The 15,898-nt window shown below is 41.3% G+C and overlaps 2 protein-coding genes across 3 annotated transcripts in view; both read left to right on the forward strand.

Moving 5' to 3' along the window:
- The first annotated feature begins 3,664 nt into the window (after nt 1-3,664).
- Nucleotides 3,665-10,819, forward strand: fbxo42 (F-box protein 42). The gene is made up of 10 exons (XM_014006370.1): nt 3,665-3,862; nt 4,785-5,064; nt 5,834-5,950; nt 6,262-6,396; nt 7,140-7,293; nt 7,389-7,499; nt 8,646-8,742; nt 8,842-8,898; nt 8,995-9,111; nt 9,188-10,819. The coding sequence occupies exons 2-10, from the start codon at nt 4,791-4,793 to the stop codon at nt 10,223-10,225; spliced, it is 2,100 nt and encodes a 699-aa protein (XP_013861824.1). The 5' UTR covers nt 3,665-3,862; nt 4,785-4,790; the 3' UTR covers nt 10,226-10,819.
- Nucleotides 10,820-12,799: 1,980 nt separating this feature from the next.
- slc25a34 (solute carrier family 25 member 34) overlaps nt 12,800-15,898 on the forward strand; it is a 6,798-nt gene continuing 3,699 nt past the window's right edge. The window contains exons 1-3 of one of the 2 annotated variants that reach the window (XM_014006373.1): nt 12,800-13,163; nt 13,537-14,086; nt 15,771-15,836. In XM_014006373.1, the coding sequence (XP_013861827.1) occupies nt 13,583-14,086; nt 15,771-15,836 (570 nt within the window). In that variant the 5' untranslated portion in view covers nt 12,800-13,163; nt 13,537-13,582. The remainder of the gene's footprint in view (nt 13,164-13,536; nt 14,087-15,770; nt 15,837-15,898) is intronic. The other variant, XM_014006372.1, reaches the window with a different exon arrangement.

The raw sequence follows: 15,898 nt of genomic DNA on the forward strand, positions 1-15,898 counted from the left end.
AAAATTAATCGATTAATGTTTTTCTGACGATTAATCACACACGATACGATTATGCCCAACCCTAATTCAGTATGTTCAAGCTAAAATATCAAGAAGTATCTCAGTCCTCAGTAAAGCTACTGGTAGATTTTTTTAAATAATAAAGCACTGCATATTGTATATTGTTCGCTTATTTTGTCATTTTTGAATTATTGTGTGTAAGTCTGGGGAAACACCTACAAATCCTCACTCAGACCGTTATGCACTCTCCAGAAAGGAGCCATCAGAATGGTTCATAAGGTAGGCTTCCAGGATCACACTACTGAGTTATTTACCAAATCCTGCTTGTTCAAACTCTTYGACCRGGTTGAATTTAAAACAGCTCAAGTGATGTATAAAGCTAGGAACAAACAACTACCAGATAATATACAGAAACTTTTTATGAATAGAGTGGGGGTTGTGATGTCAGGGGAAACCTTAATTTTCAGAACCAGGAGTGTTCAAACAACTATGAAAAGAATGTGCACCTCAGTGGTGTAAGGGTCTGGAATAAATTCTATCAAGAACTGAAGCAATGTCCAAACATGAGTTTGTTTAAGAAAAGGCTCAGACTAATGATTTTTGACAAGTATAGGAATGATAATCTGAGGTAAACTTAAACTGCTTTTTGAAAAAGGCAGAACTTGCAAACACTTCCTGGAGAGAGGTGAATGCAGGTGAATGAGATGAAGCTGAACAGATCACAGGAGGTTTCCAAAAAACTGGCCACCCACGGTTACACAAGCACTTAGCTAAACAGCACCGTGATAATAAACAAAAGTAAAGTCCGAATGGTAAGACCACAACAGGTTTTTTATTTTATTTTATTTTTAACACAACAGCTGAAGCCGCTACAGTCGGTCTGCACATTATCACACCCACTGCGTGGAGACACACGGACACTGAGCAGAACCGACCCGACCCAAAGTGAACTGAGTAGAACTGAGTTCATGGAGAGGGGCTTAACAGGTGCCGCTGCAGTTAACAGTTATATATTATATATTATATTCGAGATGTCAAAAGCAAAATGGTCCAAAGTGTGGTGTCACTTTACAAAATAAGATGCAGAAATTATCTATAGCTGAGCCACGCTGTCGGTGGAACTCAGATGGCTCAGGTGTGACACTATGGCCTGATGTTTCTTTTATCCCTAAGGTGGCAGTGGCGGCAGGCAGAACACAGCCGCTTCAGCTTGCCCGTTTTAACACTGGGACCCCCTCGGAGCTTCTTTGCCCCGTTCGTGCTCTGTCGGCGTATGTGAGATCCACAGCGCCTTTCCGAAAGACAAATAATCTTTTTGTCTGCTATCCAGGCCCTCGGAAAGGGCAAGCTCTTTTTAAGCTGCGACTCTCACACTGGGTCATGGGGCTAATCAATAAGGCTTAAGCCTCGATGGGTCAATCACTTCCAATGGTTGTGAAGTGTCATTCCACAAGGGYCCTGARGACCTCGTGGGCCGCCATGACTGGAGTGCCGCTGGACATCATATGCAGTGTGGCCTCCTGGACATCACCGAACACCTTTGCTTGGTTCTACAGAGTGAATGTGGCGGTGCCCCATCCCCTGCAAAGTGTTCTGCAGCAGCTTCCTCCTATATCCCAGTGAGGTAAGTGGTGTTGTGGGTTTTGCAAATTCCTCGTGACTTTGTTGACATAAGTCATCCAGTGCTTGAAGCACCACCTCTGGCAGTCATCCGGGATTCATAGAACCGTAGTTACAGTTGTAACTTTCATCTCACTGTGTACTTCCTTACTGAAGATTTTGAACTAACTTAAACACGGTGTCTAGAGACTGTGTATTTCCCAGAGTCYCACACCAGTGAAAATATTGCCCATGGATTATGTCAGGTCCTAGCCAGCTGGGATCTTCAAGAAAACCAAAAAGTGTGCATCCCCACGGACAATGGTGCCAACGTAGTGGAGGCCACAAAACTGAACAACTGGGTCAGGCTTCAGTGTTTCGGACACAGACTGCATCTTGCAATCGGTAAGTGTATTATTAGCTGTGGGAATTAACAAATCTGTTTAGCACTAAAGGTGTTATACATCATCAAATAATTTTGAATAACTCTAATAGATAATTAATATTTTTGTGATATTGGTAGTATAATGCTAATTTTGTCATGATTCTATTTAATTTTGTTTTTGTATTAGGACTGATCGGGCAAAATGAAGTAGAGCAGTGTAAATACAACATGATAAACTTATGAAACTCATAATGTAGTGCAGTATAAAAGATGAAGTTAAGCTTAAAAAATAAACAACATGGCATGCTGTTGCCTTATAAATAATTACATTAGACATTGCTTTTTGATCTAATAATTTTTAAAATATAAATTTTGATTATTTTTGACAGATTTAAACAAGAATATTTGTCTAGTGTCTCTCCCATTTCTTCAGAAAATTCAGTCAAAGATGATGTCTGCATTGCTCGAGCCATTGGGCTCTGCAAAAAGTTAGTGGAACATTTCTTCCACAGCTGGAAAGCCAAGACAGCACTGAAAAAAGCACAGCAAGAGCACAACATCTGTCAATAACGGACGGCTCCTGACGTCCCAAAAACAAAAGTTCAGGAGGCCGGCCATGAACCTCCCTGCCGCAGAGGCCAAAGTCAGGAGGATGACCTGGAGATCCCCACTCCATGTCCGATGAGGCCCCAGGAACTGAGCAGAGCCAGAGGGAGGAGGCAGGAGCAGACGTGGAGCCAAGGGAGGAGGCAGGAGCAGACGTGGAGCCAAGGGAGGAGGCAGGAGCCAATGAGGAACCGGCGGAGGTTGAGGGAGCCAGAGCCTTGGCGATGGTGACCAAAGGCGACAGAGGAGACGAAGAGGCGACGGCAGCCGAACCAGGCGACATTGAGGCGACAGCTGACGACCCAGGAACCTCAGGAGCACAGGGCTCAGCAGGAGACCCAACAGGAACCAGAGCTGGAGGGCCAACAGGAACCAGAGCTTGATGGCCAGTAGGAACCTGAGCTTGAGGACCAGTATCAGAGGGATGGGGAGGGTGGGACTCAGAAACCCCCAGAGCTGCCAGCTCTGAAGGACACCCTGAGGGAGGACCAGGGAGGATGATTCAACCACTCAATCACTAGATGTCGCTGAAAACAACAAATCCTACACACTGTGCCTTCAAGTTCCATCTCTGTTGAGACCAATAGAGATGGAACTTCAATTACAAAAAATATTTACATAAAAATAATATTAGGCAACAATTCAGATTTCAATAATTGGTTAATTTGATAGAGAATTAAGCATAAAAATGTCTAAGAAATTGAAATTCGTCTGCAATTTGTCCATGGGCGTAACCGCCAAAGGTACGGGGTGGGACATGTCCCCCCACTTCCAATATCTGCGCTCTCTCTCTCTCTCTCTCTCTCTCTCTCTCTCTATTTTTTTTTCAGTCAAAGCAGAAATAAACATTAAAAAAAATTTTAAGAAATTTTTAATTTTAAGATGGTGATTATACCCTTGAATTTGTCCATGTTTATAGCTACTGCATTTTTTCACTTTTAATTTCACTTTCAACTTTTGTTGGTTTTCTTAATCAGCAAGTTTAAATATTTCATCTAATATATGTAACTTTTTTTTTTACACTTATTAAAAATAGGAGTCTGTCCTTAAAGTTTGGTGATCCTTAGGAGCCCTCGGCAGGTGGGGACCCGCCCTCGTACAGCCGGGCGGGCAGAGGCTGCCCTCTGCTGGGGAGAAAGCGGAAGCTGCTAACGGAGCGGAAGATGGCGACTGTGTGGAGGCTGCGGAGGAGTCGCCGGAGCTGATACAGAGACGGACGAGAGGCGAAACACACACAGAGAAGTCCCCGAAAAGAAGACGTCTAAAACAACGGTATATAATAAACCAGGCCCTTTGCTGTCACAGTGGTACAATATTTATAAGACCACTGTCACATCAGGCAGCACGCGTACAGACTCCGCTGAAGCTAACACAGATCAGAGGAAACAGCACTGGGGATACTAGCTAGCTCTGTTAGCTTAAGAGGCAGTACTAGCTGATGCTGGCTGTGGACTTGGAAGGATGTCACACCGACAAGACAGCGAAGATGTAATGGATTTCTCTATTTGTTTAGTCAGATGTGATCTAAAGAAGATGCCTAATGTAAAGGAATAAATTGTGACATGAACAAAATCGGTGTTGGCTACCATTAGCCTTCCTTGATGCTGGTACGTTCGTTAGCATTAGCCCATTGCATGCTAGCACATACTCTGCGAATCAAAACACTTTGCGAACGTGAACTGAACGGGGAAAATTACGAAGAAAATATTTTATCTAGTTATTAAAAATGGCAAGATTTAAAGTGCGTTGCTGTTTTAGGTAACAATAGGTAACTTTGTGAGATTATTAGCATTAGCAATCGAGTGATTCATTATGTGGACGCTAAAGGTAGCTAGCTGGACTGGGCTAATAATATAAGGAATGTGCATAGTGAAAAGGCCAGCTCCACAGTATAAAGAAAGGACGAAATCAATTTCAAACAATTGACCGGTTAGTTTGACGTACTGTGAGTTGACTGCCACAATATTTGATGCGGAGTATTGCTTTTCAAGTGTAATAAAAATGAGATCTATTTTGGTTCATGGAAGGCCTTATTCTCATTTAGATTCAGTTGAAAGAACAACACAGAACATAATGCTGGGTAGATATTTTAGGATGAGCAAAGAGGGGAGGGGGGAATAGCACTGTAATATGAAGAAATGTAACTGAAACTGGTCATACTCATGGACTTTAATATAAACCCATGTTTCAACAGATAATTATGTCCCTTTCCCCTGACAATGAAGATGAATACTTTGTTGCCATGGACACAGAGGATGACTGTACGGAGACTGCTGGGATAGCAGAYGAGGTGGAGGCAAAGATGGGGTCATATAGAGAAGACGGGGACGTGAACATTGGTGCCAAAGAAAAAGGYAGAACGATGGTTGAGCTGCCAGAGGAAGTTCTCGAATACATTTTGTCCTTCCTCTCACCTTATCAGGAGCACAAGACAGCTGCATTAGTTTGTAAGCAGTGGTACCGTCTCATTAAAGGTATGATCATTGTATTCGTAGCATCTTGTATAAAAGTACATTTTATGTTGGCTGGGATGGGGTTACTCTGAATGCTTGGTTTATAAACAACCTAAATTGTGTYAAAGTTTAGATTTTGTGGAAAATGTAAAAGCAGTTTTTACTTTTGGCCTTGTGTTTAGAGCATCAAGATTTCTCCACGTTCTTAAAGATTTTTTATGTAGTGATGGCTATGACTGAGCCAGTTACCAGTAAAGAGCTGTAAGTCTCATCACGTTTGATATTATGAACTGTAGATGATGGGATATTTGAAGCCTTTGTTTCTTTTGAGGAACATTTTCAGACATTTTAGACATGTTTTTAAGAGATTCAGTCTCAAAGGTGCCTTGTATACRTAATCCTCTTATTGAATTGCTGCTAATAAATATAATTAGTGAAAATGCTCCTCCAGCTATTTATTTATTTGTAAAGTTTACTTTTACAGTCTGTTATTGCTCATGTCTCAACTCTTTTTAGATGCATGGCTACCATCAAATTCAAATGACATTTTTTTCCTGACAATTGGAACAATTTCTTAGTTTAAGCATTAAATATTTTAACTGTGTTTCACTGTGAATAATATGTGTTTATGTGGTTTCCGATTTTTTTGCATTTTCTTCATTTTACACAAATGTTTTTGGATTTTTGGGTTGTAGTAATGAGTCATAAACTCAGTGCAAATGTCACTACTATGCTTGTAATAAAACCTTTCTTGTGTTTATGTTGTTTAATTATATTTTCTCTTAATTAGGTGTTGCCTATCAGTGTTACCATGGTTTTCTAAGAGCTGTCCAGGAGGGAAATATCCAGTGGGAAAGTCGGACATACCCATATCCAGGAACTCCCATTACTCAGCGCTTTTCGCACAGTCAGTATTTGCTGCCTCATCACACAATGTTGTCTGTTATTAATTTTTATTGTTTATTGAGTAGGGAGGGTTACCTAATTGACAATTCCATACACTTAAACATTTATAGCCTAGGCTGGACATTGCAATGCCAGGCCCTAGATGCACTTTTAGCAACATAAAAATAAAACTGTTTAAATACAGTTTAAAAAGTTAAACTTATGTTTTGGTTTAGTTTTATCACCAGCTTCACATTTTGTGTACAAATGTTCTCTATTTACAGAGTTTTGTTAACTCCCTGATTCTCTTTTATTTTTCATGAAATATTGCAGGTGCATGTTATTATGACTCAAATCAGTCCATGTATGTGTTTGGGGGCTGCACTCAGAGTAGCTGCAATGCTGCCTTTAATGATTTGTGGAGACTTGACCTCAACAGCAAGGAATGGATCCGACCTTTGGCCTCAGGTGAGAACCTCATAATTAAGGAACACATTAGTCAGATGTGWAGAAGCAGCAGCCTAAAGCACAATATCTAGGATTTATCAGTCAAATTAGACACATGCCCCAAGGTTTTTTTTTATACATTTGTATTGTATTGCTCCAGACAGACTTAGAACCTGTATGTTTTCTAAAAGCATATTCATACATGTCAACCACTTTGAACGTTTACCTGTTTAAAGATCCTCAAAAATCTGTAAATTTTGCAAAAAATCCATGCAACTCGCACCCGCGGGTGGGTTCCTGTCAGCTGCYGACATGAAAGCGCCCGCTGCGAAGCAGGAGGAAAGGAGAGAGGAAAAAGTTCAAAACTTATTTCTCGCAGCAGGACAGGTTGGAAGATGGCTGTTTGATGTTATTTACTGTTTTTTAAATCATCCTGCACGCTCTGACATGTTGGATAAATTTGAAAATGAGGTTTTGAAAATATCCATAAGACTTGGAAAAAATCCGTGAGATTGCTCTGTACGTCCGTATACCTGCAAAATGACGTAAAATCCTTATAACTTATGGACAATCCGTACAAGTTGACATGTTTGCATATTTAGACTACATTCACAATGCAGGGAAACATGATAGAGATACATTTTTAAAATTTGATATAAATCTGAGCATTAAGACCTGCAGTGTGAACGATGCTCTCCAAAACCTGTGATTTGAACATATGATTTTCATTTATTGTCGTCATTATTGTTTATTTTATTTTACAGGCTCCTATCCATCTCCTAAAGCRGGAGCGACTCTAGTGATGCACAAAGATCTGTTAGTGCTGTTTGGTGGATGGACACGGCCCAGCCCTTACCCTCTGCACCAACCAGAAAGGTTTTTTGATGAAATCCACACCTATTCACCATCAAAGAACTGGTGAGATGGGTTTCAGAGGGTGTGGCTGAGACAAACTATATGAAACGTTGAAAATTCATTATAACTTCTTATCGTTATTTTATCTTTTTGCTCAGGTGGAACTGTATAGTAACAACWCACGGACCTCCACCCATGGCCGGCCATTCGTCATCTGTAATCGGGAACACAATGGTGGTGTTTGGGGGCTCTTTAGGAGCACGTCAAATGTATGTACAGTTTATTTCAAASTGATCCTAACTCATCATATATATACAAAATACAGCATCTGAAACACGAAAATAGATCAAAATAAAAAAGAACAACTAAAATGTTGATTTGATTCTACAAGGCAAATAAAAAGCCCCTAGGTTGTGTTTTTTTTCCCATAATTCAAATCAAACTAAAGATATTGCAAATAGATTTACTTTAAAGGGATCCCTGATTAGTTGTAACATTAGACTTTACAGTATTTAATAAACATTTATTTTAACTGTAAAATAAAGACTGTAAAAATACTGTAGGCTGTTTAGTTTTGTAAATTTTTAAAAATATATTTTAACACAGACAGGGCCATTTTATTTACACACAAAGCATTCTGGGTAAATGATGACGTGGATAGGTCCTCGGTGTGAACGAGCTATATCCACCCTGAAGGTTAATCTTGGACAATATCTGATGATCAACTCTTTTAAATGAAACCAGAGAGCGTTGACAGAGAGGAGAAGGTAGAAATGATTCAGCTTGGAACTGAAAATATGGATGGAGGACAACAGAGCTGCTTCATGGAAGAAGAACCTCAGCTCAGCCTGTTAGTCTTTGCGCTAGCGCCGACGCTATATTGCCTTATATTTATTAGCTCAGCACTAGCGCGACAAGCTAACAAGCTAAACTGAGGTCCTCCATCTATATTTTCAGTTGCAGGCTGAGTCATTTTTGCGTTCCCCTCTCTGTCGTGGATGGAGGACCTCAGTGAAGAGAGGGGAATGTGTAGCGCTGAGCTAACACATATATATGGTGATAATGTCAGGGCTAATGCTTTTGAACTTTTAGGTTAAAAATGATAAAAACTAAACAGCCTACAGTATTTTTACAGTCTTTATTTTACAGTTAAAYTATATGTTTATTAAATAAAGTCTAATGTTACAACTAATCATGGATCCCTTTAAACTTTAACACTTAAATTTCATTGCCACAGCAGTAATAAACTCTTTACTTGTAGACTCTGACACATTATCAGTGAAAACTACATACAGTCAAGAAGCAGTGTGRAAAGCAGGAAATTAGGTTTTCACAGTTTTTTGTGTGAACAAAGCCTCAGGGAAAGAAAATGTCTGTGGTGATGTTCATGTTTTGTAATATTATTTTTTTAACAGGAGTAATGAAGTCTGGGTATTGGATCTGGAGCAGTGGTCCTGGTCCAAACCACTAATATCAGGTCCATCACCCCACCCACGAGGAGGCCAGTCTCAYGTAAGAAGGTTTCAGTTTTCAAACTGAGGATTAATCGGTTCTTGTTTGAAATAGTATTATTTGTGTGAAAAGAAATAGCATGTTTTTTTTTTCTATTAGATCGTTATTGATGATAAGACTTTGCTCATCTTGGGAGGCTGCGGAGGCCCTAATGCAGTACGTATTTTTGTTTAATTATCACTTCGGTGTCTAAGTCTTTTCAATATATGAGAAAGAAACATAGCTTAAGCTTTTTTCTGTCTGATTTAAAAGCTCCTGAAAGATGCGTGGCTCCTCCACATGGACACCCCTACATGGCGGTGGCAGCAGCTGCAGGTGGAGAACGAGGAACATGGAGCTCCTGAGTTGTGGTGTCACCCAGCGTGCAGGGTACGTTTTTCACACAGTTGTTTATTCTGTTGGGTTTTCTATGARTTGTTTTCTAAACATGCTCTTGTGCTCCTAGGTGGGCCAGTGTGTGGTGGTTTTCTCACAGGCTCCGTCGGGCCGCGCGCCGCTCAGCCCGAGTCTRAATTCTCGACCCTCTCCGATAAGTGCCACACCTGCCCCCCTGGGCCCCGAGCCGCCTTCCCTGCGCTCTCAGTCTCCCATTCGAAGCGGCGCTGCCGGTGTCGTGCTGGGAGCCGCCGAAGAGGCCCCGTGCGTAAACGGTCGATGGGGCACMCTGAGACCTCGGCCCTCAGCTAGAGGAGGGGCCAGAGATGGGAGTCCATCTTCATCCCAACAGCCATCCCCTTCACAAGGCCCAGACAGCCCTCCTCTTCCTCCACTTCCTCCCCTGATAAACGGATCATCTCCTTCTCCTCGGACAAGCCCGGCCCAGGGAGGGTCTCCCCCCTCTCGCCCTCACCTCCCTGGTTCCACAGACTATGGCTGGGAGTCTCCTCCCTCTGCCGTCCATCACCCCGAGGCTCCAAGCACCAACGGCCTGCACACGCCTCCCTCGAGCTCCCCACACACACCCCCCGGAGCGGTGTCCCCTGCTGCCTTACGGCGAGGGCTGGAGGCCGTGAAAAACAAATCTTCCTCATCTTTACCTTCGTCGTCGTCTTCCCTTCAGACACAGGGGGCTTCTCCCGCAGGAGGCAGCGGCGGGGGAGGAGGAACGCCTCCATCCTCCTCCAGCCCCCCACAAGCTGCCGTAGCTGACGGACATGCTATCCCYCCTATAGCGCGGCGCCTGGGCCATCACCCACCTCAGAGCCTGAATGTGGGGAAGCCCCTGTATCAGTCTCTGAACTGTAAGCCCATGCAGATGTACGTGTTGGACGTGTCCCGGGCCAAATCCTGTGGGGTCGTGTCCTGGAAGGTTTACGGTAATGGGACTCCCGCTGCGGTCACGGGACCTCCGGAGACCAGCCTTCACACTGTGGTACAGGGCAGAGGGGAGCTCATCATTTTTGGGGGTCTCATGGACAAAAAACAAAATGCAAAGTACTACCCTAAAACCAACGCCTTGTACTTTGTGCGTGCTAAAAGGTAATGCAGCTTCAGGCAGGGAACAGGAATGCTCCATCCTGTGACAAAATGAGGGAACTTACTGTACACCAAGGCCTTTTTCCTGTAGGAAGGACGATGAATAAAAACATTATTGTTGCTAGATGTTTCACTTAAGAAATTCACTATTGTCCCTTCTGCCTACCGCAAGCGTTCCAAAACACTTTAACTACACTTTGATAAAATCTTTGCCTGAATGAGAACCTCGTCTGTGTGTGCGTATGTTTGTGACTAGTGAAAAGAGGGAACTGGACTAGTTTTGTTATTCCCCAAATGGTGAGCATCCAAACAAACGAACAAAAAAATAACATCTTTCGTGTGTTTTACCCCCTCAGAACTTTTAAAAAGAGAAACTGAAAGAGCAAAATGTTCAATAACTGCCTTGCTTTTTCCATAACTCTTTAAGCCTGCYATGTTTACATTGAAGATGGCGTGAGTGCGTGTGTGTATTTGTGTGTACACAGCGGCAGTATAAAGTTGTTGACTAATGTTTGTCGGGGGCCACAGTGGCTCAGAGATGTGGCACTGTACTATAAGCATAGTTGAACAATAAAGACCTCCATGTCTGCTCTGTCGAAAATTTTTTGCGGTTTCTGCTTTAGGTTTAGATCTTRTGAAGCCTGGTTATGTGGGAAATGAAAACAATTTATAATTAATGTCTTAACTCCGGGAAAACAGTTTAATCCTGACCAGATTAGCGAGCTAGCAGTCTGAAGTAGATTTCTGTCTAATCAGATTTCGAACATTATAATGTGGTTCGTGCAATACCCTTTAAGTTTTCATCAGTTTCACGTTACATGGTTATAGTAGAAGAACCAAAGCTAAAGCTTTTTGAATCATAGGTGCTACTGCTAGCAGCTGCTTCAGTTCACATGTTCAAATAGTCATAGAACCCAATGTAAATAACTAATGCAAACTTGACGGCAGTGTAAAGGTTTAAAATAGCTTTTTCATGGTCTAMTCTGAAATTGTTTGATAATACTGTATACTGAATTCTTCTCTAGAATTAATCTAATCCTCTGAACTGATTTTCAAAGAGTTTCCCAAAACAAGGAAGATAACAGTTTTTGGTCATTTTACAGAGCTTCATCTAAAAAATCTGAACTATTACATTAAAACATTACTAACTTGCAGAACACAGCAAATTTAATTCGGAAGTGGGAAACATGCGTACAATTAGAAAATATTTTTTTCTTTCTGTCAAATAAATGTAATAAACTTTATAAGTTTTATTTTTTTGGTTTGATCCTCTAGGTAAATTCTAACTATTTTGTACCAATCATAAAAGAACTACTGTTTAAATTTAAGAATATAAAGTAGGGAATATCTTGTAAACAAGAGACAGGAGTGATTATTGGAAACAAAGTTTCTTTTTCGTTTAAATAAAATAAAACTTACTGTATTGTGGGCATCTAATTATTGAGTACAAAAGAATTTAAACTAATTGTGCCTCACTTGTAACAGGTTTTGCAGGTTTTTYTTCAAATTTATTTTGTGACCCGAGATTTGGTGTGTTGAGGTGTGGACTGAATTTGTATAAATTGTATAAATGTGAAAAGATGTCACATCTTTTCACTCTTTAAAGTTAAAAAAAGTAAGCTGAGATATAAAAATTTTACCTGAATTTAATCATGTGCCTTGAATTGGGTATGTTGTAATTTTAAACAAAACAGTTTTTATTCRTCATTAAAAGTTATTCAATCGTCTATATCTAACAGGCTTTTGAGTAATTAATTCCCATCAACAATAGAACATAACGAAACGTGAGTAAAAGCACTTAAACAATACTAAATGTCAGAAGGTGTCTTCCCCCCCCCCCACCCCATTGCTGTCTTGAAATATAAACCGCCTAAAAAGAAGGAACAAGTCAAGTTGCTGAGCACCATGAGAAAGTGCCAAGTTGTGGCTGTGTATGGATCTTCCACGTGCCACTGAGGCCCCTGTTTGTTAAATGAGTAAATTGTTAAATTCCCAATATAGCTTTTTTTTCCTTGAATAACCAACCAAATAAAAAAAATGAAACGAGTCAAAAGCAAAAAGGCATCTAAAGCTGTTRGACACTGGCAGAGAAGATTTGACAGGTTTTTCATGGACGCGCTGAAGCATTGTTACAACAAAGAAGTAATCAAACGCAAATTTTCTTCCTTTTAGTACTAAGTTCATGTAGATTTTTTTGCATCGCTTTAATAAATTCAGAGGTCCCCTGCTGTTTTACTTAGCAAAATATCACCCTCTAGTGAGCTTTCTTTGCACACAGGAGGGAAAAAAAGGAGCACAGATGAGTCATCTAAACTGCAATTAAGTTTGATTTTAAAATTGTTTTCACTATTAAAACACTACAATTGAACAGATCAGCCATCATATTTTTTTATATGCAAAAGGTGTCAGAAATGTAAGAAAAAAAACATTTATAAATATTAACACCAACATCAATAAAAAGTGACCTTGAGCAGAAATCATACATAGGTTTTGGTTGTTTTGCCTCAAAGATCAAGTAAATTATATTGATTTTTTTAGCACCTTGGCCTTGTTTTGTTTTGACACTTCTTGGCCTGCTTTCTCTACAGACACCCCCACCCCGACACACCTCCCCCCTCCCTCCTTTCTATGAATCAGTAACCTTTTACCCAGAGAGAGTCAGAGCAGGGGGGCAGTCTGCAGCAGAGGCATCTGATTGGTGCAGTCCTCTGACAGGGATGAGGTGGCAGGCAGCGCTGGAGCAGCATTGGCTGCGAGGTGWAGCAGAAGGAGGAGACTTTGACAATGGACTTCTGCTGGGAGGACAGGACACATGGGGGWCAGAGGAAGAATGGAGCAGCAGAGGATCACCCGGACACTGTGAGTTTCTTTTGACGTGTCAGCACATTGTGAAGAGCAGTCATGCTCCTGGAGGTCATGTCTGTGCTCAGTTTTCATTCCTGCAGGTGTGTTTTCCTCTTGATGTGTTGCTACATGAAGTTGCTGTATCTGAGTTGGAAACTTTTTTGTGTGTGTGTATTTACTGAAAAGTTTGGCAGCAGGATGAATTTTCTTAAATAACCCCTTTTTAATGGAGCTAAAACGTCTTTGGATTCAGTGCAAACTTTTGTCTTGAATGAAGAGGAGGCTCTGAAACTGGCTCTGACTCAGCCCTGATATGCAGGGCTGGGTTTGTGGAAACAAGGCTGAACTTCAGTAATTGAAACCCATTTGCTTGATCACCAACAGATTGTCAGAYGACAAACATGCAAAGTAGGCTATAAATGACCGTAGTGGGTGATAAATAAATGTATTTTCTTATTTTATGTGCTGGAACAGGTAGGAAACACTCGTGACAACCAGACTTTTAACACAGACCAGCTTCATGGATCACTCAGGGGTGACTCAGCTGCTGAAAACTTCACCCAAAGATCCTGTATTTGGGGGCCAGCTTTCCCACAGGATGGCGTCCTCTGCYGTCCCCTGCACCGTTTTTGGCCCCTCACCTGCCCCTCCAGCTGTCTGGCCCCCTCTAGACTTTGCCCTGGGCGCTCTGGCCTGCTGTGCAGCCTGCGTGTTCACCAACCCTCTGGAAGTGGTGAAGACTCGTCTGCAGCTTCAGGGGGAGCTCTGTGCCAGGGGGTCCTACCAGATGCACTACCGGGGAGTCCTGCAGGCACTCTGGGTGGTGGGCCGCACAGACGGGCTCCGGGGCCTGCAGAAAGGGCTCTCTGTTGGACTGATCTATCAGGGTGTGATGAARGGAGTCAGGCTGGGCTCGTACTCCTGCTGCGAAGCTCTGGGCATCACTTCGTTCCACGGGGGCAGTCTGCTGTCAGGAGCCGGGGCCGGGGCTCTGGGGGCCTTCATCGCTTCCCCCGCCTACCTGGTGAGTTGGAGCTAACAGCAATGCCAGTTTGAATAATTAATTTTCTTATTCAAAGAGATATTTATCAACCTGACCTGCCTTCAGACTGTGAAAGGTTTTTGTTCTTTTTTTTTAGAGTTGTTCATTGTGTGTCCTTTGCAAAGATTTCACACTTTATGTGTCCAGTAGGTCATAAATTAAACCCAAAAGTTATTTGAAACCTGTATCATTGGCAGAAAACATCCTTAGTTTAAGATACTGGTAAATTAAAGAACACCAAATCGGTCCATCAGCAGCTCAGACAAACAAACAAATCTAAGAGGAGGCTGCAGGTGAATTTATGTGATGTTATCCTGTTTCCACAGCCAGACCGTTAGCAGCTCCTGGTTTAATTTATGCAACAAAGCAAAAGTTTTTTCTGCATTCAGGACTAAATGTATTCCAACAGGATGTGTCAGTTTTTTATGGCACAGTCCACAATAAAGAGACTTATATACACCAAGAGGTTACGACTGCAGTGTTGGATTTTGCAGAAAGGTTATAATGAATAAAAAATATCTTACCTGTTATGGATAGCCCTATAAACAACCTCAGTTTGGAAAAAGAAAAGCGAACTTTAGCCAGATTGAGCTAATGGCTAGTCCAAGACCAAACTGGATTCCTGCCACCTTAAAACAACTCCAATCTTTATAATTTATACAAATAGATTTTATAAACATTGATGTCAGTTTCTCATGATATGGTTTTTGCCTGTCTGAGAGATTTTGTTCTCACAAACTGTAGCACTTCAATGCAGCCTGGGACATTTTGATTTAAATAAATGTGTAATTTGATGCAAATAGCAAAGTAAAAATGAATGAAATCTTTCAAATAAACTGGTATTAGATAGTTATTTTTGAGAATGAAGTTTTAAGGTAGCAGCTATCTACTTCAGTGTTTCCCACACTCTCAGGCTAGCCATTAGCTCATCTGTTGTTTAACTATTTAGATTAAAAGAAGCTTCAGCTGTCTAAATTGGCAATTTTATTTTGCTTCATAAGTAGGTCAATCTCACAAAGAGCTGTACTAAAAATAATTCAAACTGCCGGTTGCAGCAATATTAGAAAGAGTTCCTTAAAGACGGGTTGAGCCACACAAACAGGATTTTTTTWAAAATATCTTTGAGCAGGTGTTTGTGAAGCAAAACAACACCTGAACAGATCTGATCGGAGGAGAAATGTGACAGAGTTCAGAATATGACGTTTTWAAATTTATCTGAAGTGTTTGTTTGTTGTTTTTCTGCTCCAGCTGCCAGTCGAGGCATTCTGACCCATCATAACCTTTCCCAAGCCTCTGAAAGATAATATGGTGTGAACATGTTTGTATCTGGGTCACTAAATTAAACACAGCTTCATTCAGTGCTGCCAAACATCTACTGTATGCTCCTGAAATAAACAGGAGCAGATTTTATTTTCATATTATAGACTCCTATTCATTTATTTTTGCGCCAGTCTTTTGGTTAGAGCCTAATAAAATGACTGAATGTGTTTATCCGGTTCCTTTAAAGGTGCAGGTTAATTCAACACACTGCTGATCATTGACAGAGTTATAGTACCTGTAAACTTTGCACAGCACCATCTCATTTAGGGACATGTCTGGTTTTGTCTGGACTTTGAAATGGCAGTATTATATACAATCTGCTTCAAAAACTTTGTTTTCTTCCCAGGTAAAGACTCACCTGCAGGCTCAGACAGTCAGTGCCATCGCAGTGGGTCACCAGCACAACCACATGGTGAGACCTTCAGAACAAAGGCGTCATTTCTTTCTTTCTTTCTTTCTTTCTTTCTTTCTTTC

This window comes from Austrofundulus limnaeus, unplaced genomic scaffold (genome assembly GCF_001266775.1).
Source record: "Austrofundulus limnaeus strain Quisiro unplaced genomic scaffold, Austrofundulus_limnaeus-1.0 Scaffold35, whole genome shotgun sequence".
NCBI classification, from domain to species: Eukaryota; Metazoa; Chordata; class Actinopteri; order Cyprinodontiformes; family Rivulidae; genus Austrofundulus; species Austrofundulus limnaeus.